Below are 21,300 nucleotides of genomic sequence, written 5' to 3'. Positions count from 1 at the left end.
GGCCAATCTGAGTGAATGCCTCTGTGCGTTCTGCCTCACTGGCTTTCCTCCTTCCCCCTCCATGAACAAAGACAAAATAAAAACAAAAACAACTCAGGGAAACAAAGCTTTCCTTTTAGGTTATCAAGAGATCTTCCAGTTGGAGCAAAACCTCACTCTTTCCTGCGACCCCAGACAGTCTCAATCTCAGATGGTGAGGGCCTCAAGCCCAAACTGGTTTATTTGAAATCCATGTTTAGGTCCCAGCATGTGGCATGTGCTCCACTCTGATGACACTTTTAGTTTCTAATAATAGAGCAGATGAAGTAATATTGCAATTGATGTTCCCGGGGATTTGATTGGATAAGTGCATAAAGTGTGGAGGGGGAAGGGGGTTGCATGGACAGATCACATTAGTATTCCCGTCCTATCAATGTGCGGGCCCGTGAACAACGTCAGCCGGACCGATTCTCTGCGTCTGCCAGTCCCGCCACAGATTCATCTGGGATCTTCAAACAGACCAGCCCTTAGAGACGAGGGATCAAGGCAGCCGATTAGAGCCAATTGCTTGCTTTGGGGACGGCCAGTCCTTCCAGGCCTGGCGACAGTAGAGGGAGGGGAAAGACGAACCGAGCGCCGCTGCGGGAAGACACTGAAGCAAGAGCGACACCCCTTTCCGCCCCCCACCTTGCAGCGCAGGCTTTGAAAGCTGCTCCCCCACCTGAATGGAAACTCAGAACCGCCTGGCGGCGCGTTCCTTCTCGCCCAGCCTTGCAATCCATGCCGAGAGGAAGGCAGAGCGAGCCCGCGCCAGCGCCCAGCTCCCGGGACAGGGTCGGCAATGCTGCTGAGCAGAACTTGATCGCGCCCCTTCCTCGCTGCTAGTGGAAGCGATGCTGCAAGGCACAGCCAACGCTTCCCCGGCTCTCCTTCAAGCTGAAGGTTACCGACCCGCGCAGCCAGCCCCAGCACTGTGAGCTGCGCGCCTCAGGTCCGGGCTCCGGGTGCTTGGCGGCGGCGCGCAGGGCAACGACCGGGCCGCCCGCGCCGGGGCGCACTGCACCAGCGGCTTCGGCTTGGTGGATGTGTATGCATGAGTTCTGCACCGAATGGGCGCAAAAAGCGCCCCAGCCGGTCCACCCGCTCCTCGATCTTCCAGATCAGCAAGCCCCCGCTGCAGAGCGGAGATTGGGAGCGCAGGGGCAGCGGCTCCGAGAGCGCCCACAAAACCCAACGAGCCCTGGACGACTGCAAAATGGTGGGTGAAAACTGCCCTTCTTTCTTTTTTTTTTTTTTTTGAGAGGGGGTGGGGGGAGTCCTGTATGTTAATCATTTGCTTGAGTGCCAGCCACTCCCCCACCCTCAGCTCCTCAATGACGATCACGTGGCACATGCACTATTTTTAAATCTGCAGTCCCCCAAATTCGGGGTGACACCCCGGTCGTAAGGGCCCTACAGAGAGAGTCACAGCAAGGGTCTTGGGAATCAGCGGCTATGGGCTGTGCCTCTACCCCCTCGAAGAATGGTGGATGGATGCGAAAGACACAGTTAACTGGCTCGCTCACATGGGGAGGGAGGGATGAGGAGGTGGGGATTCTGCTTTCTGGGGAGAGAGTAGCAAACACCCAAATACAGCGCACAGGGCGCTGCGGAGGGGTCGAAGGTTCCAGCGCAGAGCCTGTAGCTGGTCTTCCCGTCAGGCTGTCTGGCCGAGAGGTTCAGTGGCTCAGCAAGAGGTGGTTTGCCTATTACACCCTACCTGTGGTCTACCCCGCCCCTCCCGCCGTGCAACTTAAAAGCCACATCCTAGCAGTAGCGGAGGGGAGCATCTATGCCAGAGTCCCCAGCATCTTTCTCTGTTGACTTGGGAGTGGCACAGTAGCGCTCCAAATATGCTCTCTTGCTCTTCAGAAACTGAGTCTGAAGGGTGAGGGCAAGTAGGTCTGGAAATAGAGCTTCCATGGCCAGGCTTGCCGATGAAAATAAACACTTGCCTTTGACAAAGAGACTTACCATCTGGTTTAAACAATTCCTAGGCTCCTTAGCTGGAGATCTGGGGAGCTGACTCAGGGGTCTGTGAAGGTCCCTGCTTATGTACTCCGAAATAGGAAACTTTCTTATGAGAAATGTTTGGTTAAAAAAAAAAAAAAAACTCACTTCTTTTCCAGCTTGTCCAAGAGTTCAACACACAAGTGGCCCTGTACCGAGAACTGGTCATTTCTATTGGGGATGTCTCCGTCAGCTGCCCCTCACTCCGGGCGGAAATGCACAAGACAAGAACCAAAGGCTGTGAAATGGCCCGTCAGGCACACCAAAAACTGGCTGCCATCTCAGGGTAGGAGACTCGGCATTATTTGGTAATTCATATACATGATGCATGGATGCTGACAGAATTTTACGGTAGCCAAGTCCTCAGAGATGATCTCCACATATTTGAGATTTTAACCTTGAGATCAGAATTCTCTAGAATTTCTACAGAGCTATACACAAACTATAGGCCAAACTATAATTTGAAGGCTGAGTGATTCTTGTATATATGTATATATATTTAGAAGATATGGATCAAGTGATTTTTTTAAAAACTTAATTTTCAATATGCTGGCCACATATTGGAATTTGGAGCATAAGATTTGGGGTGGACGGTTGGGTATCAAACTGAAGTTAAATCATCATGCCTCAAGATTATTTTGTCATCTGCTACTGAACAAAAGGCCTGTGCTGTAGAGAAAAATCTTTCCTAAATCCCAGATTTACTAAACTATTTATACCATGAGATAAATTCCTATGATACGGCCTAAAATAAAATTCCTAAAATAAGGTCTTGGATATAAATTACTCTCTTCACTGTGGTGATTTGAAGGGGTAAGTTTTAGCATAAGAACAGTTTTTAAAGATTAGGGAAATTCACAAATCTCAGTAAACCTAAGCTGACATTGTACCCCAAATTTTTATTTATTTTCATCAGATTAATGTTTTTTCAAGCTTGTATTAGGAGATAATTCAGTATGTGAAAACTTCTCTCTTGGGACCCTACCTATTCCTTCTTTCATCTCTTAATATTGGGGGGAAAAGTTAGCCATGGCTTTTGTTAACAGTTCCTATTTTCAAGATAAGTACTTAGATCAAAGAAACACAGGAATCCTTATACAAATACATTGATACATTAATTTAAGTGCTTGATTCAGTCTAGAGATAGCCTTTATCTATTTATCTATGTGAGTATAACTTTATCAGAGTAGAAGTTCAAATCAGTCACTCACCTGACAATGTTACAAATTGATCACCTGTAGGAATTATATCTAATTTACCTATTTGAAAGAATCACTCTTTGCCATCTTTAATTCCAATAATATGTATAGTGACTATTATATGTTGCCTCTCTTAATAATTAGTTTACATTTGACCACAGGCATTTTATATCATGAAAAATGATACACTATAATCATCTCCTTGAAGAGAGGGATAAACAAAGTATGTTATAACCCTATTTTATTTGGTAAAAATATTGAGAGGTTATCCTTTCCTGTTTTAACTCTTTTACTATTCTTAACAAGAAGAATCTGCAAAAATCTGAACCACTTAATTCTCCAAAAAGGAGGGGAATTAAGTGGTTCAGGAGTTTGGGGAAGAAATGTAACTGTGTTAAATCCCAGACAAGGAGAGAGGGTGGGGGGAAATTAGAAATGTGAAGGAACACTGGTAAATTTAAAGGTACAGAGAAACAATAATTCAGAAGGAAAAGCAGATTTCGGACAGGAAATTCTCTCTCTAGCAGCTCTGTAAACTTTACGTCCTGCAGTATAGGATGGGATTGCATTTAGGATCCCTTTGAGTTGGGGCTCAAAATGAGAACATGTTCTAATCAGAGAAGGTGGGCTGGAGAAATGAACAAGGGGTTCGATTCAGTCTATTTTGCTACACACAAGAAATTCAAGGTCTTCTAAAGATTCAGGAAAGAAAGGGTCTGAAACTATTGGCTAAGAGTTGAGTTTGGAGGATTTCCAGTGGATTTTTTTTTCTTTGAGAGGTGTGCTAGCTCTGTTACCCTGGCTGTCTTAAACCCTTGTACTCGAGCATTCCGCCTGCCTCAGCCTCCAGAGTAGCTGGGACTGCGAGAATGCACCATGGCATCTGGCTTCCGGTGGATGTTATTTACTCTGGTGTTTTTAGCTCTTTGCTACTTGCTTACATGTTATCCACGGATTGATGTTAATGGGGGCAGTTTTATAAGAATTAGTGGGAAAATAAGGTGTTACTAGATTGTTGCAAAAGGAAAGTCGACTCCGTAAAATATTCTAGGATAGAATTTGACACCTTTCCCTCCTTACAATAATAATTAAATGCAATTTAACATTCTTTATAAAAAATGACAGCAATATAATTGAAGGAAATCCCTTTAGTTCCTCACCATCTGGGCTCCATTAATGAAGGATGTGATTCCCTTTGGCGGAATCCATTTCTGATATGGCTTGTTATGTGGGCTCTTGTTTCAAGCTTGACGTGGAGGCTGGGAGGGAGGCTGTAGGAGTCAATTTAAAGTTTGAAGCAGGGATGAGAAAAAGCAAAGGTTTTTGGCAAAATTTAGAGAGAAGAATTGGATTTCTTGAGCGCCCACTATTTGCCATCACAATCCAGCTATTTCCTTTCAGCTGAGAAAGGGATTATTATTCTTAGTCGACAGATAGGTCTAGAGAGATTGAGGAACTTGCCCAAAGTCACACAGCTAAGAAGTGACACAGCTTTGATTCTACCCCATGTTTGCATGCTTCTCATATTCATGCTTTTTCCTCTATATAATGCTGCCATTCAAAAGGTATTATGTAAAAAGGATACATGTTAAAATATGAATGAACTTTAAAAAAAGTATGCTAACTGAAAGAAGCCAGTCACAAAATACCACATATCATATGATTCTGTTCAGGTGAAATGCCCAGAAAAAGAGACAGAAAGTAGATTTAATGGTTACCTCGGACTGGAGGTGAGAGCAGGTAGAGACTACAGATGAGCTCGAGGAATCTTTTTGGGATGATGGAAATGTTCCAGAATTAGACTGTGGTGATAGTTGTACAACACTGCATATTTACTAAAAGTCATTGAATTGTTTACTAATAATGAGTAAATCTTATGGCATATAAAGTATAACTGAATAATTGTTTTTTTAGAAACGTATTATCACCATCACCTTGATTAACACTTGTGTTTTTTTTTTTTTTGTCGACTTTATTATTTTCTACATATGTAGCTTTTAATGAAGGGGTATGAGCTATAGGGTGAGAGAAAGTCACACTTGGCTTCCCATGCATTTATCAAGACACCTGCCTCATGTCTATTGTTTAAGCACCAATGCTTTGCTCTGTGTAGGAATACAAGTGTGGGAAAGGCAGGACTTGAAGGAATAAGTGAATTTATTTATTTTTTACCAATACAGACCCTCACTTCCTGGTCTGCCAGCTGGCTTTGGGGCCACAGGCGGTAGACAGTATTGCAGGTGGACAGGGTAAAAATAAGATGAGGCAAGATAGAGAGGAAGAAGGAAAACAAGGAGTTTGTGTCAAACAAGCAACTAATGCTACATACCTTTCATGCCTGACCAACTGAAGCCCTTAAGGAATGGGGGAGCTCACAAGAGAGGAAAACAGATGTTTTTTCTAACTGGCCCTGTATCAGAAGGCCATCTTCACAAATGCAATCAACACACTTTCTCAAATTACGGTTATATCAGCAGAGTTCAGTCACAGCCTTTTCTTTCAAAGGCATCAGATATCTGCATTCTGGACGACCCTGTCAGATGAACACAAAGTCTCCTCTGACTGGCTTGATTTACTAAAGTTATGATACCTTTACAACTCTGATCCTCTCCCAGGCTTTAAAGCTAAGAGGGGCCTTAAAGATCATTTGCAAGAATGGGCCTCAAAGTCTTTAACAGTAAATCCTCCCCTCAATCTAAATATATAAGGCCACATTTATAAAGACGGCCACAGTGCCATTATCCTGCACTGCTTGGGGTGTGTGTGTGTGCCCACGTACATATAAGGAGTAGGCCAGGTCCTGCCTTTTGGACTTCCTACCCAAAGTGACTTCTGAGACACTTCAAAGAATCCCTAGGGCTCCATGGTACTTTATATTTAAGGAGTCTGAGATTCAGAGGATTTAAGTGACTTTCAAGGGAACTTGACAAAGAATACGTGAAGATTTTAGAGTCAGACAGACCTGGACTGAGTATCACCTTTTATGACCTTGATAGAATACTTAACTCTCTGAGTCACAATTCCTTCATCTGTAAACTAGTGTCATGCCCACTCACGGGGCAGTTGAGAGAGTTGAGCTAGGTACGTGAAGCAGGGACCACATGTCCAGCCTGTCAATGGCACTGCCAGTCAGAGGCTGCTCTAAGACTGTAACCTGGGTCTCCTCTTCCCTGGTCTAGTACCTATTCCATCAACCACACCTGAGAATGAGAAGAGACAAGCACGGTCTACAAGGTACGAGTGGCCCCAGGAGCCAACATCCTCCAGCACACCTCGGGAGTTACTGCTATGGCAGTAACCAGGGGGGCTGGTGGTCAGGATTCCCTTTCTGCTTCTGTGGTGTCTGTGTTGGACTCAATCTTTCTCACACTGCTGCTTTTGGTTAATGGCTGCTCAAGATAATCAAAATGTAGAAGGATTTACTCCAGATCTTAAGTTTAAGTATGACAATGTGAGAGACAGTAGAGTGTGATGGGAAAGAGCACTGATTCTAAATCAGATTAGACCACTTGCTAAGGACATGTGTGAATTTGTAGGCAGATTGATTCACAGAGTGGTTAGTGGCACTCTGGTATAGTGGTTAAGTACATAGACTTTGGGGCCAGACTGGCAGTCTGATGGTGCTGCTATTCACATGTAGTATAAAGTCGGGCAAAGATACTGTCGCTTCCTCTCTGCCTCAGTTTCCTCAACAGCAAAATGGAGTTAATGAATAATGAGACCAGAATATATGGCATGGTGAGGATCAAGTACTTAGGAGACTGCAAGCATACAGTAAATGCTATTAAGCACAAGTTAGTGTTAATATAATAAGATATTTAAAAATAAAAATTAAGATACATTTATATAAAAAATGTTAATCCATCAAATATCTTCCAAATAAATACTTTGACTGGAATAAATCTTTGTTTACCTTGGTTTCTTATATTCTGAGACATTTTCTATGTTGAAGTTTCCCAGATGGCTCTCAGAAAGCCTGTTCAGGGATACCATAAAATTTACATGGAGATGTGAAGCTTCAAAAGTAGCTCTCTTTAGAAATTTTTTGTATAAATCAGCCTAGATTCTTCATATATAAACTAATATTTACAAAACCTTTTGGCCTAGTTTTAGTGTAGGCTATATGACATTGGATAAGTCTGTTAAATTCCCTGCACGTCAAAATTATAGTCTTAAATTAAAGGACTTCTGAATCTCCCGGCTTCCTCATTCCATTATTCTACATTAATTCATAGAGAATCATGTGGACCTTGTTTACAGAACTGAGCTATGAAAAAATAAATATCATGCAGGAAATTTGATGATTGAATTCCAGAAATAATTTGTTGAGATCCAAACATAGTACATTCACAAGAAGAATCTTAATTTCCTGTTGGCTTTCTAGGGCAATGTAATGACCATCCTAGAGGTCCATAATCACAGATTTCAGGTTTTTCCCTCCAGCAATGATTTTCCTGACCAACCAGACCTATGTTTCTCTCCTTTTCTCCTTCTCTTTCCTCATGTTCTTTCCTTCTCCTCTCGCCTTTTTTCGGGGGTAGGTAGAGTCTGTTTTTATTTTTATCTGTATTAATTTTTTTTGCCCTGTGTTTTTTCAGTTGCACTTCTAGTTGGTTTCGTTTTCCTACCCTTGTTCTGTTGACTAGGAAATTGGGAGGTGAGAGAGTGAGGTAAGGAGGAATAAAGAATTGCAGCTTAGTGATAGTCCTTTCAGCACTTCGGCTGAGCCAGCAGCAATGATATGTAGTGATAGAGTATGGAAGAGCTTGGTGACCATGGAAGCAGCTCTCAGCTTTCTGTGATCCGCGCAGTGGAGGAGGCCTTATGTGGGCAGTGACAGCCTCTGCCGTTAGTAAAAGGAACCTGTGGTTGGCAGGCATGCCAGGCCACCTACTCTGTCTTTTCTTTTCTCTTCCTATTAAAGGTGTTTTGCTTTAAAATGTTTAGCTCTCACTGGTCAAATAGTGAAAGGCAAGTTATGTCTCTACCAAAAGAATATACTATCCATAAAGATAACGATGGAAGAACAATTCAGTATTAGTTTGCTAAGGCTGTCATAACAAAGTGCCACAAATGGAGTGGCTTAAACAAAAGAAATTTATTGTCTCACAGTTCTGGAGGCTGGAAGTTTAAGGTCAAGGTGTCGGCAAGGTTGGTTCCCTCTGAGGGCTGAGAGGAAGTATCTACTCCATGCTTCTCCCCTGCCTTCTGCTGGCTTGCTGACCGTCTTTCGCAGTCTTTGGTTTGATGAAGCATCTCTGCCTTCAGCTTCACAGGGCATTTTCCTTGTGTGTGCAACCCATGTTCAAATTTCCCCTTTCTTACAAGGACACCAGTCATATTGAATTAGGGGCCAATTCTACCCCAGTATGACCTCATCCTAACTTAATTATTTACAACTGCAATGACCCTAGCTCCAAAAAAGGTCACATACTCAAGTACTGAAGGGTTAGGACTTCAACATGTGAATTTAGTGGTGGAAAGGGGGACATAATTTAACCCAAAACAAATTTTCTTGACCTATCTGCACCTAAATACACACTTTGGGTTGTTTTGCCCAGACTGGGGTTGGGGTTTTGCCTAGGGCTTTCTATATAATCTCTCTATACTTTCATATAAAGGCATCCTCAGGCCCAATGTTTAATCATCTGCAAGATCATAACTCTTATAAGGGGAGAGTTTGTGACCATGGAATCGAATGTTTTCTGTATGAAATGGATTGTTCACAAAGATACTGAGTCTCTAATACAGTTAGCACTTTTCTCTAACCGATTTAATTATATTATAAAGGTGAACCAAAGCCCAGCTATAAGAGAGAATACTAGGGAGAACTGGTGAGGCATCTGACAACCCATACCCACACAGGGGGTATTCACTTTCCCTAGTGTGCATGAGAGAATTGAGCAGGTGGTAGCCCCTCAATGGTGCTAATACTGTTGCTTAAGGACCGTAAGCATACTTTGGAGCAAGTGACAAGGTTCTGACTCACACCAGATTAAAGAAGAGTGCTATTATTAGCAACTCAACTAAATGTGATATGGTGTCTAGACAAGTGTTCTCCCATTGCCTATTGAAGTTTAGCCTTTCTATGTTTCAAACAGCTTTAATGACTTTCACCTTGTTAGTCTTCTTAATAGATATTCCAATTAGAGAGAAAAATTAAATCTAAAACTAACTTTGGAAGAATTCATTGTCACTTTATTATGTATACCCTGAACTGCAAGAGAGCAAGGCTGTTTCATTCATCTTTGAACCCTGAGTGGTAAGCTCAGTGATGATATATATTTGTCTTCCCTGTTCATTAAGTTTACTTGGTATTTTAAAATCTATTCTAAAAGAAAGTGTGTCTTGGTACAGACTTTAGTAAGAATTGAGAGATTAGATTAGTTTACATCTTTTACATTTCTATTACATTTAACTATTTTTTTTTTCTGTTTTGTAACTCCAAAACCAACATGTTGGTTTTTAAATAACAGAGGACTTGAAGAGCATACCTAAGAGCAATTTCTGAGGCATAGGTGTTCATTATTACAACAAATCAGCAGGCAATGTGTATCTTAGAATTACTCATAAAGTAATTATGTTTAATTTAGGTTACTTGATAAAGTATTACCATAACATCTCTCTGCTTAGTGGCCTTATGTTGAATAGTTAAGTAATCATTAACCATTGAGATCACCTTTTCAAATTGTTCTTTTAACTTCTAGGCCTTGAGAGTTTAGTTGTGTCTTATCCCAGAAAGATACCTATACAAAGCACAGCTCCAGAGCTGTATCTATGCTGCCTGTTCATTTATTTCCTTTGCTTTACAAGACATGACATTAAAAAGGTAAAACGTCATGAAAAATATTTAATTACTTGCCTATATGCATACATGTATATACATATATAATACACACACAGAATAAACTTATTTGTGAGATTGACTCTTGTTAGGTTAAAGTATCTGAGCCTTTAAATAGAAGTGATTTAGCAAGTTATTATTATTTATTTTTAGAGATGGGGTCTCACTCTGTTGCCTAGGCTGGTCTTGAACTGGGCTCAAGCAATCCTCATGCCTCAGCCTCCTAAGTAGCTGGGACTATAGGCATGCACCACCTGACACAGCTACTTTTTAAAAAAAAAATTATTATAGAGACTGAAGTCTTCCTACGTTGACAAAGCTAGTCCTGAACTCCTGGCCTCAAGCAACACTCCCACCTCAGCCTCCCAAAGTGCTGGGATTATAGGTGTGACTCACGGTTCTCGACCTAAACAAATGTTTTCAACTTAATGGAAGACTCTAGATACAAAAAATTGTTGTTGTAAAAGTCAATTTTACATTTACAGCTGTAGATACATAGCAAACTAATAATCTATACCGATCTGAGTTTGAGCACTAGGGGGAAATATATACTAACCCAGAAGAAGCCAAAGCCTTCCAGTATTCTTCAGTTACTGAGAATATCTTGAAGAGCTCCCCCACCACCCCGCCGCCAATCTCATAAGTTACCAAATCCTGTAGTGGTTTATCTTTTTCAGTGTCTATTGTGTCCCTTCTTTTTTTCCCATTTCTCTGGCCACCTCTTAATTCACAAATGTATCCCTGCAGGCCATCAGCTGTTGTAGTACCTCCCAATCGGTCTCCTTGAGTTCAATCTCTTACCTCTTCTCTTCAATTTATTCACTAGATCCAGGTTAATCCTCCTCCTAAAACACTCCTCTGATCTTGTCACTTCTTTGCTTTAAAACTTCCAAAAATATCCTATTGCCTAAAGCAGCATTTCTTCAAATTTGATCCCTAGCTTTCTTATGTCAGAATCACCTGGGTGGGATGTCCTCAGACCTGAAGAATCAAAACCTCTAGGGAGGTAAGGACAGGAAATACAAATTTTAAACAAGCACCACTGCATCCCCCAGGAGATTGTTGAACATGCAACATATGAGATCTATCTGCCTAGAACAGCGATTCTCAACAGGAGCTGCACGTGGGAATCACCTAGGAAGCTTTAAAAATTTGCTGATGCTGGAATTCCATCCCTAGAGTTTGTGGTTTAATTGGTCTGGGATGCTGCCTGGGCATTGGGGTATTTTTAAAAGCTTCCCAAGTGAGCATCTGTGTCAAAAAGATTATACTTGGCTATATTTAATAGAAAATTCAAAGTAGCAATTGCTTAAAGACACCAGGGCTTATTCTCACCCAGAAAAAAAAAAGTCCTATGTTGGGCAATTTGAAACTGGTACAGTGGCTCCACCAAATCATATGGTTCTGCTGCCCATTCTTTGTTTATGGCTTCTATCCCCAACCTCACTTTAAGAGGCAGGAGGAGCACAGAAGCCCAGCCATCAGTTCATGTTCCAGCATAGAATAAGGAAGAAAAGAGGAAGGGCAAAAAGGTCATGTCTAAACAGGTCATCTCGCCTTAATCAGTTTCAAACAAAACTTCCAGAACTGTACCATATGGTTACACCTAATTGCAAGAGAGACTGGGAAATACAGTCTTTTTTCATTGCCACCTTAAATAAAAAGGCCTTCATTACTAACGAAAAGGGGAAGAATGGATATTGGGAAACAACTAACGATTTCTCTCACTGTATCCAACCTATATTTCTGGAATTTTTACCCCCTAACTTTTAAACATTCCACTTCCTCAAACTGGTCTACGTTTTATTCCTGAATTGTGTGTAACAGAGTGATCCTATCCTAGTAGTCTACATATATGGTTTCTATATGTAAATCCATTCTCCTTAGCCAGGAAAAGAAAAAATTCACTGCCCTGCATGTCAAGGTCTTACCTGTACTCTCATTATAGTTCACCATGCTCCTCACACTGAAAACCAGAACAGAGGAAAGGGTCCAGAAAGGATTGAGAAAAGGATTTTGCTGCTTTTAAATGAACTCGTGAAAAAGATCTGAAGTTTAGAAACCACTGAGAGGGCAGGATGTTAGGCGAGGTGCCTTTGAAAGGACTTAAGTATAATTTTCACAAGTCAGGATGTGAAATGGGATAGAGCTTTCAAGGAGTATTGGTAGTGGCACTCAAGAAATCAATTTTTAAAAAATCTACCTGAGATTGAGTGGGACTCTTTAAAAACAAATTTTAAACCTCCTATAAATAAATTAAAGAAAAAAATATCATGAAGGAGTTAAAATCTGACAGACTGTTATGAATAAAAGGTGAGAAGCAGCTAGACAACTCAAGGAAGCAGGAAGGGTTTTCTGGAGATGGGAATAAACTGCAAAATGATCTATGGTCATGATCATAATGAGCTCATTAAGGGAAATTGGACTTGGAACTCATTATCCCATATCAACGATGTTATACATAGTACTTAGGTCATAAACAGTATTTAACCCACAATTTCCTAAATTATAAACCTTTTCATCAAATATAACAGTATTTTCTATGGGAAAATAACACTCATGTCAAACTCCAGAAGTCATCTTTCCTTCTGGGAATCTACTCATAGTACTCTTCTAGGTGTGGTAGATACAACAGCTTTGAACAAAATAAAGTCCTTGTATTCATGGTGTGTGTGGTGGTGGCAGCGGGGGTGGGGTGGTGATTGAGAAGAAACAAACAAAAGAGAGCATTTCAGGTAGTGACAAATGCCATGTGGAAATAAAACAAGATGATATTGTTAAGGAATGATACACGCTGTGTGGGTAGTTATCTTCTGATAGGGTGGTCAGAAAGGCACCTCTGCGAAGGTAACATTCTAACTGGATGACTGACTTTGAGAAGGGACCAGTCCTATGATAATTTTAGAGAAAAGCATTTCAGGCATAGCAACAGCAAGGATAAAGCTCCTTGAAGACTGCATTATCAGTTTGGAATTGTCTTCAGCTACCAGTAACATAGGCCAGACATCAGTAACTTAAATATATAAAGGTGGCTTTTTCCCATATAATTAAACACCCAAAGGGGTAGGGATGGCAAATATTGGTTCATGATTGAAGAACATCATAACTGAGATTTCTGTAGTTCTCTGGGGCTTTTCCTGAAGATCCCAAAATGGATGTTGCTGCTCCAGAAACTGTATCCATGTTCCAGAGAAGTAGAAAGGTCAGAGAGCACAGACATAAGCCAATTAAATGTGGCCCTTCCTAAAAGAGTTTCTCAGAAACCTCACACAGCAACTTCCATGAATTTCTCCGTGGCCAGGGCTGTGTCATGTAACTTCCCTACCTGCAAGTTTCATGATCTGATTTGCATACATCTCTCTCCATACCAGCTGCCTGCTGAGAACACAAATTTCCTAATCTATAAGCCAAAGTCATGCTTCCTGAGGCTAGGGGCAGGATCTCTAGCAAGACTGGGGAGATAGGAAGAGTAAGGAGCTTGGATGTGAGAAGTGAGGGAAGGGGTGCTGGAGTGGGAGAAAGAAGTAAAAGTCGATTCCTCAGCAACGACCTCTCCTTCCTGCTCATTTTCCTCTTAGTTTATTTATTCTTTTCATTAAACATTGAACACATATTATGGGCCAGACATTGTGCGAGCCTCCAGAAACATAAAGATGAATCAACATGGCCCTTGCCCCTGAGGAACTTATCACTCAGCATCTGTATAGAGATAGACATTAAGCAAATAATTGCAGAACAACGGAATCAATGTTGCAATAGAAATAGACAGAGGATACAGTAGAGGAAGAGTCATCAGCTCTGCCTGACTGGGTGTAGGCAGGGAAAATGACTTCATAAACAGAATGATGTCACTTGGGCTGAACTTTGAAGAGCAAATAGCAGTGTCCTTTCTCTTTTATTTATGCAGCCATAGGCCTCCTGCCATATTGGTAAACCTCAGGAGACAATATTTGTCTGTTTTGAACCATAAGGAAACAGAACTAGGAGTTTAAATGTGCTAAGAGCCTACTGTGTGCTGTTCCCTTTGCACGTATGATTTATGATTAAATCGTATTCATGATGAAATGAGTTCATCTGAAATAATATTTACCTACAACCTGGGAATATACTGTTTTTAAAGGCTGGTGTGTTGACTGGGAAGCACATGTACCTGCAAATAACAGACCAACCTGTTCACAGAGTGGCCTCATAGAGCCAATGGTGTAGGTTGCTGGAAGCTGAGACTATTTCACCAACTCAAGAATGTCAGAACTGAGATCCTTGTGATTCTTTTGACTTTTCCCCGTTGTTCCAAGATGTTGGTCCTGTCCAGGGCAAATAAGGCTCCAGAGCTGTCTCTGGATTTTAGGTGAGACTCATTCGGAAGCTTTCTAGAGAACCCAAAATGCTAGGTATTTTTTAAGTCCTCATTTAGTAGTGAACTGGGGTTCTGAAAGGTTGAGATGTTTGGTCAAGATCTTTGGTGGCGCTGGAGTTTGAACACTCGTCTACCTGGTGCCAGAGTCTTTATTCTTGCCACCATATTGGGCTGTTTCCTGACAGACCCTTCTTTCTCTGACTGGCCACAGGATTGCTTTCCTTCTTTTCTACTGCCACAAACTATTATTTCCACTCAGAGCCTCTCTTCCCCTGGACACACTTCAGAACAAGGATCTCTTCAGCCAGCAATCAGCCGATTTGAGGGTTTTTAAGGTTTCCTCAGCTACTAAGAGGAGGAAAACAGGCGGAAAGGAAAAAAATAACAAAATTATGGCCTTACTGCAGCCGCCAGTGGAATGTAAATGGATCTTGGCTCTGCATTCCTGAGGCCTCAGCACTTTTCTCTCGACCCCAAATTTTTCAGACTTTCTTTTCCTATACTAGGTTTACTCACATCTCTTCATCTGGGGGCACCTTCTTTCCTGGTTTTTTGAGTGTGCAAGTCCTAGACATGACCCTATGGGATCGGACTCTGACTCAGGTCTGGGTGGACTGAATTCTGGGTCTTTCAAGAATCGACCTACTTTTTCCCAGGGGAGGACATGTTAGCAGGGCAGGACACCCCATCACCACAGTGGAATTGGCCACCCAACTCCACTGCAGGTTACCAAAAAGCATGGGGGGTGAGGGTGGGGAATGGTAGTAAGTGTGGAGGGTTTGAGGGAGATACAGCCTCCCACTGGGGTGACAGGAACACTCCTAAGAAAGTAACATTGAGGGAGGCTGGGAGAAAAGATGGGAAGAACTCATAGGAAATGAGATTGGGGAGAGATTATCAGATCAATCTCAAAAACACTACTTCTTAAAATACTGAAATCCCTTGTCAATAAATCCACAAGAGCTCCTGTTCTCCCACAAATGGCATTTAAAATCATCACGGTAATTATCTAAATTGTCTCCCTGGTGAGATTTCTAGTTTCTAGTCGAAACGACTGATTGTTAGGGCTTCAGGCTCTGAAGTTTAGACTCTCATTCCCTTAGTGGGTCTAATTTTGAAGTGTTCCATTTTGGCATGGATTTCTTATTTCCAGTCTTGCCATCCACTCACTAAACTGAGAAAATCTGTAAATTTGATGGGTTTTTCTCTCTTTTATTTATTTTTTTGAGATGGGGTCTTGCTCTGTCACCCAGTCTGGAGTGCAGTGGTGTGACCTTGGCTCACTGCAACCTCCATCTCCCAGGTTCAAGGAGTCTCCTGCCTCAGCCTCCTGCATAGCTGGGACCACAGCCGTGTACTACCACGCCCAGCTAATTTTTGTATTTTTAGTAGAGATGGGGTTTCACCATGTTGGCCAAGCTGGTCTTGAACTCCTGACCCTGGCCTCCCAAAGTGCTGGGATTACAGATGTGAGCCACTGTGCCCACCCTGTTTTCCCTTTTGGATATTGTCAGTAAACAGATATTTTCTGATTTTTCATCTTTTATATTATATTCCTGTTTTTTCATTACCATGAACAGTCCTATTTATCTTAGAATTAAAGAATAAATCATCTTCCCTTACCCTCACCAAAATATTGCTGAGGTAGGAAAAATTTAGGTAGAAATAGAAATTTGTTGCTAAAATTGTCCTTGATATACAATAAGCACATAATGCTTCTCGAAGTGTGCATCACAAACATTTTGGGTTTCGTGTATCCTTTTTTCTAATAAATGATTCTACTCCATTCTGTCCTATCCTGATGTAACAAAAAGGAGGTGGGAGGAAATGGATACATTTCCACAGAGTAAAAAGTAACTGGAAAGCAAGTCAATGACAATCACCTTCAGACTCTTGCTCCTGTTCTTACAAGCATTTTATTAACTTTGACAAAAATCTATTTGTTTTGGAGTTGTGATAATCCTTATCTGGGTCCTGCTCAAAAACAGTGGCCAGTGTAGAAAGACCTTCCCTGTGAGGACTACAACAGATTCTCTATCCTCAAGTAAGCTAGGTGAGGCAAATATAAATGGTCAGAATCTTTTTGTGGCCATAATTTGGCAGTATCTAGTTCCAACGAGTATAGCTGTCCCCTGCCTGAAAGAGAAATACTAGCCCTGCTGAAGGCTGAATGGAAGGTCTTTTCCCAGCTGAGTCAGTTCCGTTGACCATAGCAGATGACCAAAGGTCCCAGTTTTCATCATTTGGAAAGAGTGTAGCTGTGGGGTGGTCAACTGTGGACATTTGAGAAACCTTCTGTGTGTGTGCACAGAGAGACAGCCCCTGCCAGTCAGCAGAGTCAGGAATCAGAACATAACTCAGCCCTCACCAAAGAGTGAGGGAAGAATGCAATTTGAAGGAGATTGCTGTCTCTTCCAAATTGGGTGACTCCCATGAATGTCTTTCCACCATAAGTCACATTTTCTTACTATCTGAAGTTTGAGCTCGAATGGCTGCATCTGTTCGAGTACTGTACCGTCATTGAATAATGAGGATTATTTTAGGCCACAGCATGCACCATAATGCAAAATCACTTGGCAAATGTTCCTTCCATAAAACAAGCCATATCAACTGTTTCTATATTCATGGATTCAATCTTTTGTTTTCTGAGGATGAAATATGTTTTAAGCTACCAAATCTGTTCAGACTCAGAGTGGTTGGTTCTCTAAATTTTAGTATTAGTTATTGCACAGCGCCATTGCAGATCTAATGTGAAAATGTGAGGTGAGTTCAGATATCTATTTAGATGTAATCTTTCCAAAAGATATATGCGATCACACAGTTCATTCCGGGAAAGTCTTGCCCCACGTGTCAGCATTATAAAGGCATTCTCCATCTTCAGAGAAGGAAATTCTGTGGGAGTGAGGGGGAAAGAGGCAGGGAAGGAGAATGATTCAGCTGGAAAAGAAAAGAGAAAATGGGGAAGGAGGGCCGAACCAGTTCTTTGGGAACTATGCTGACTAAGGAGTGGGTACTGCCAGGAGATAAAGGAATGTAGTTGAAGGAAAATAAAGGGACTACCCAGTTGCAGGGTTAGTGATTGGAGAGAGTGTGCAATTCAAGGTCTCCAAACCCAGGTTCAGTAGGGCCCTGAGTAGGTGAAGTGAAAAAGTGAAGTGGACAAGGAGGGGTGGTGCTGTTGGGGCAGCACATGCTCCTGGATTGGAAGCAGGCAGCTGCCGCCCAGGCTTCACTGTTTGCTGATTTCCATGGGGAAATATTGGCCCAGTGTGCCATTGTTTTTTGTGGCTTCTTTTTTAAGAGAATCTATGAATTCAAGTTTATGTCTGAAACGTCACGATTTTTGTATGTTGGCCCACAGAACAAGTCTGCTGACTAAAAGTGGTTCTCAGCCATTAGTGTCTACCTCTGTTAATTATCACCTGCTTGTTTGTTCAGAATATTTGTGGATTGTCGGATGTGAACAATTAAAGAAACGCCTGAGTGTTTTATCACATTGAGTTTATATTAGTAACTGTGACCTTTATCACCTTCTTTCTTTGTTGCTTTCAGAATGGTACATTGTTGAGTGCTAAAACTTGTCAATACTTGTCACATAATTAAAATAAAAATAATATACCAAATATTGAGAAAAAAGGAAATATAATTTGGCTTTGAATTAGTTAATGAAGATCAAATCTTTTTAATTAGCCTCAGGAACATGTTAAACCTTTCTGGAATCGAACATAAATTATAATATTTGTTAATTTGTTCTGAAGTCAAATTGCTTGGAAGACCCTCTCTTTTGCCAAGATGACAAATGCAAATTATCATATGGCTCACATATTACTCTCTTGTATCAAACAGGAGCCGTCAACCTTATTATAATTAAGATCAAGACAAATAGCCTGTCAGGTATATAAGTCTGAGGTCGGCATGTGTGCTAAATATTGGGCATACATATTTAATTTTACCTAAATGAGACCCTAAGGGGAAAAAAACTTCTTAACCTACTTTCTTCTTATTTATATGATTTAGTAGCTGGTAGGATTTAACTGCAAGAGAAAACTGTATAGGAAACATCGACAAATGCCAATCTACACAAAAGAGTTATGGCCATTTCTACACAGCTATTTCTGAATTCCCAGCACAGTGTTCTATGATCGGCTTTTCCTGCTTACAAGTGTGGAAGCTACATCAAACATTTCCTTTCCAAAACTTAATTTGTCCCTATTCTAAGACTCAAAATTTAATGTAGCCCATCCATTTTTCTCCTGCCTTTTCCTCTCCCTCCTCCAATAAAGTAGTCAAGTGAAATGGAATTAAGGTGAAGGAGATTAGGGATCCAGAAGCACAGGTATTACCTGTGGAGTGATGTTTAGGGAAGAAATGTGTGCATTTGAAGGGAAGCTGGATCATATGACTAACTCAGAAGTTCATTAAAACTCTAAGATCTGGATTTCTATGATAATTTAATTTTAATTTTTTCCTCAGTAGTATCTTCTAGTTACAGATTCAGCATCAACATTTTAAACATCACTATTATATTGCAAATGCAATTGCATTTTCTGGGGCTTTTGAGGACAATTGAGTCCCTAACTCCTACACTTTCTTGTTCTTTAAAAATTTTATTTTTCAGCTGGGCGCAATGCTCAAACCTGTAATCCCAGCACTTTGAGAGGCCAAGGCAGGTGGATCATGAGGTTAGGCATTCGAGACCAGAGATGGTGAAACCCCGGCTCTACTAAAACTACAAAAATTAGCCAGGAGTTGTGGCACACATCTGTAATCCCTTTACTCAGGAGGCTAAGGCAGAAGAATTGCTTGAACCTGGGAGGCAGAGGTGGCAGTGAGCCAAGATTGTGCCACTGCACTCCAGCCTGGGTGACAGACTCCATCTCAATAAAAAGCTATTGTTATTATTGTATTAATCCCCAGAGACATAACTCTGTCTCAAAAAAATTATTTTTATTATTGTATTAGTCCCCAAAGAGATAGTGCACATGAGCCCACCACTCAGTCTGCAACCATAGGCATGGCACAGCAACTTTAACCCTGCTCTCCTGCTCCTGCTTCAGCTGTCCTTTGTCCATGCCCACTGCCCACAAGGCTCCTTGGCACAACTTTCTTGACATCATTTGAAAAATCCAGGTGAGAGGTGCTCTGAAAGCTCACAGTCCCCAGAGTGGGTGGGTTATATACTGAAATGTGAGTTGGCCTCCCCACCAATTCTATGCCATACCCAGTGGCCTGGGGCTTGAGAGAGCACCACTCATAAATTGTTCATGTATTTCTTTTCACTTCTGCCTCTACTCCATCTCTTCGAGGTTTGAGTTTATTCTAGGCTCTAGGCGATAAACATACCACTCAACCCACCATCATCCTCTACCTTTCTCCAGGTCTCTTTCCCACCCAATTTAACTTCCTCCTTCCTCCAGAGTTAAACAGAGATGCCCCCAAGCATATCCATATATGTAAATACTGGTGATGGAGGTGGAGATGGAAAAGAGCAAGTGATATAGGAGGTGTTCTTGATGTGGGAACATCTTCATCCTAGCTCAGCAGTCCAAGCCAAGGAACAATGAAAAGAACAGCTATTGGTACTGTATTCCTTCCTAGGTGGCTCATGAAATCCCTTAGAGTTTTTGTTGTTGTTGTTGTTGTTATTGTTGTTGTTTAGACTTCAACTTTGGAGCTAAGGGGGTGCCGTATCCTAGTCATTGATATCTTGGAGCCTGAGAGACCTCTGAGAGGCACTCTTACCCTTTACTGAATAGGTGGACCCCACTATCACTGTGGATATTCTACGGCTTTACAAGACATAATATGCTTCCACCAATATTATGTCATTTAATCCTTTCTACACCTCTATGTGGTGGGAATTATTGTCCTCATTTTACATATGAGGATAATATCAATATGAGGAAACTAAAGCCCTGAAAGGTGAGGTAACTCACCTCAGTCACACAACTTGTGGGTGATTGAGTTGGAATGAGCAGCCAGGTTTCCTGACTTCTAGCCCCTGAGCTTGCCTACTACCCACAGGTGTCCCTCTCTAGCCATCCTGTTATTTATCATTAAGGAATTTCTGAGTAACCAGAGCTAGGACCAAGCAGATTCTTCTATCACTTGTAAATGGACACCCATCTCCTCCATTTTTATCATTTATCTTCAATTGGTATCCTGATGTATTATATAGTCCTGAAGCATCGAGACCACAGGAGGGAAAGCAGGAAGTCTGCAGGAGCAAATCCACCATAAGGGAGAAGGGAATTTAGCATTTTGCTGTGGTTTCTAATGTTACTGAACACCAAGGGTCCAGAATAGGTCCTGTTGCTCACTGCACAGAAAGCCAATCACTGAGACGATGAGTATTGACAAGGGAAGAAGGCTTCATTATATTACGGGTGGCATCAACCAGAGAAACGGGAGCCAGATCTCCAACCCATTCCTGACTAAAATTAAGCATTTATATAGCTGGAAAGGAAAACAAGAGGGGCAAGGAAAAGGAGTTGGTCAACAGGCAGCAGCTATGTTTCATTGTACAAATGTAAGTTTGCTTCAATTCTATTGGAATCTGGCTTGTTGGAAAATTGGGCCAGTTTCACTGAGAGAGTGGTGCTCTGGGTATATCATGGCCCCAAACTCTTCTCAGCTCAGGCCCTAAGCGGGAACCTGTGGGTATGAACTGAACTGCTGAATCGCTAAATCCTAGAGCTTTGCGGGCCAGTTCATTTTGCCTCCTGACCCTTGTCTAAATAACTGGAAAACACAGAAGGCAGTCTTTTCCTAACTCGCAATCTTTGGCCTGAAAACATGGTGAGTGAGCACCATTTCCCCTACCCTCAGCTTATAACCTGTTTCCAATTTCACTGCAACCAAAAGGCACAATG

At 41.6% G+C, this 21,300-nt stretch overlaps 1 protein-coding gene across 2 annotated transcripts in view; it reads left to right on the top strand.

The window, feature by feature from the left end:
• Positions 1 to 462: 462 nt before the first annotated feature.
• The window catches only part of RGS7BP (regulator of G protein signaling 7 binding protein), a 109,714-nt gene continuing 88,876 nt past the window's right edge, over positions 463 to 21,300 (top strand). For both annotated transcript variants that reach the window (XM_002744917.7, XM_054252231.2), the window contains exons 1-2: positions 463 to 1,237; positions 2,148 to 2,314. In XM_002744917.7, the coding sequence (XP_002744963.1) occupies positions 1,073 to 1,237; positions 2,148 to 2,314 (332 nt within the window). In that variant the 5' untranslated portion in view covers positions 463 to 1,072. The remainder of the gene's footprint in view (positions 1,238 to 2,147; positions 2,315 to 21,300) is intronic.

The sequence above is a fragment of the Callithrix jacchus genome, chromosome 2, assembly GCF_049354715.1.
Source record: "Callithrix jacchus isolate 240 chromosome 2, calJac240_pri, whole genome shotgun sequence".
In the NCBI taxonomy this organism is placed as follows: domain Eukaryota; kingdom Metazoa; phylum Chordata; class Mammalia; order Primates; family Cebidae; genus Callithrix; species Callithrix jacchus.
This window is presented reverse-complemented; position numbering and strand designations above follow the sequence as displayed.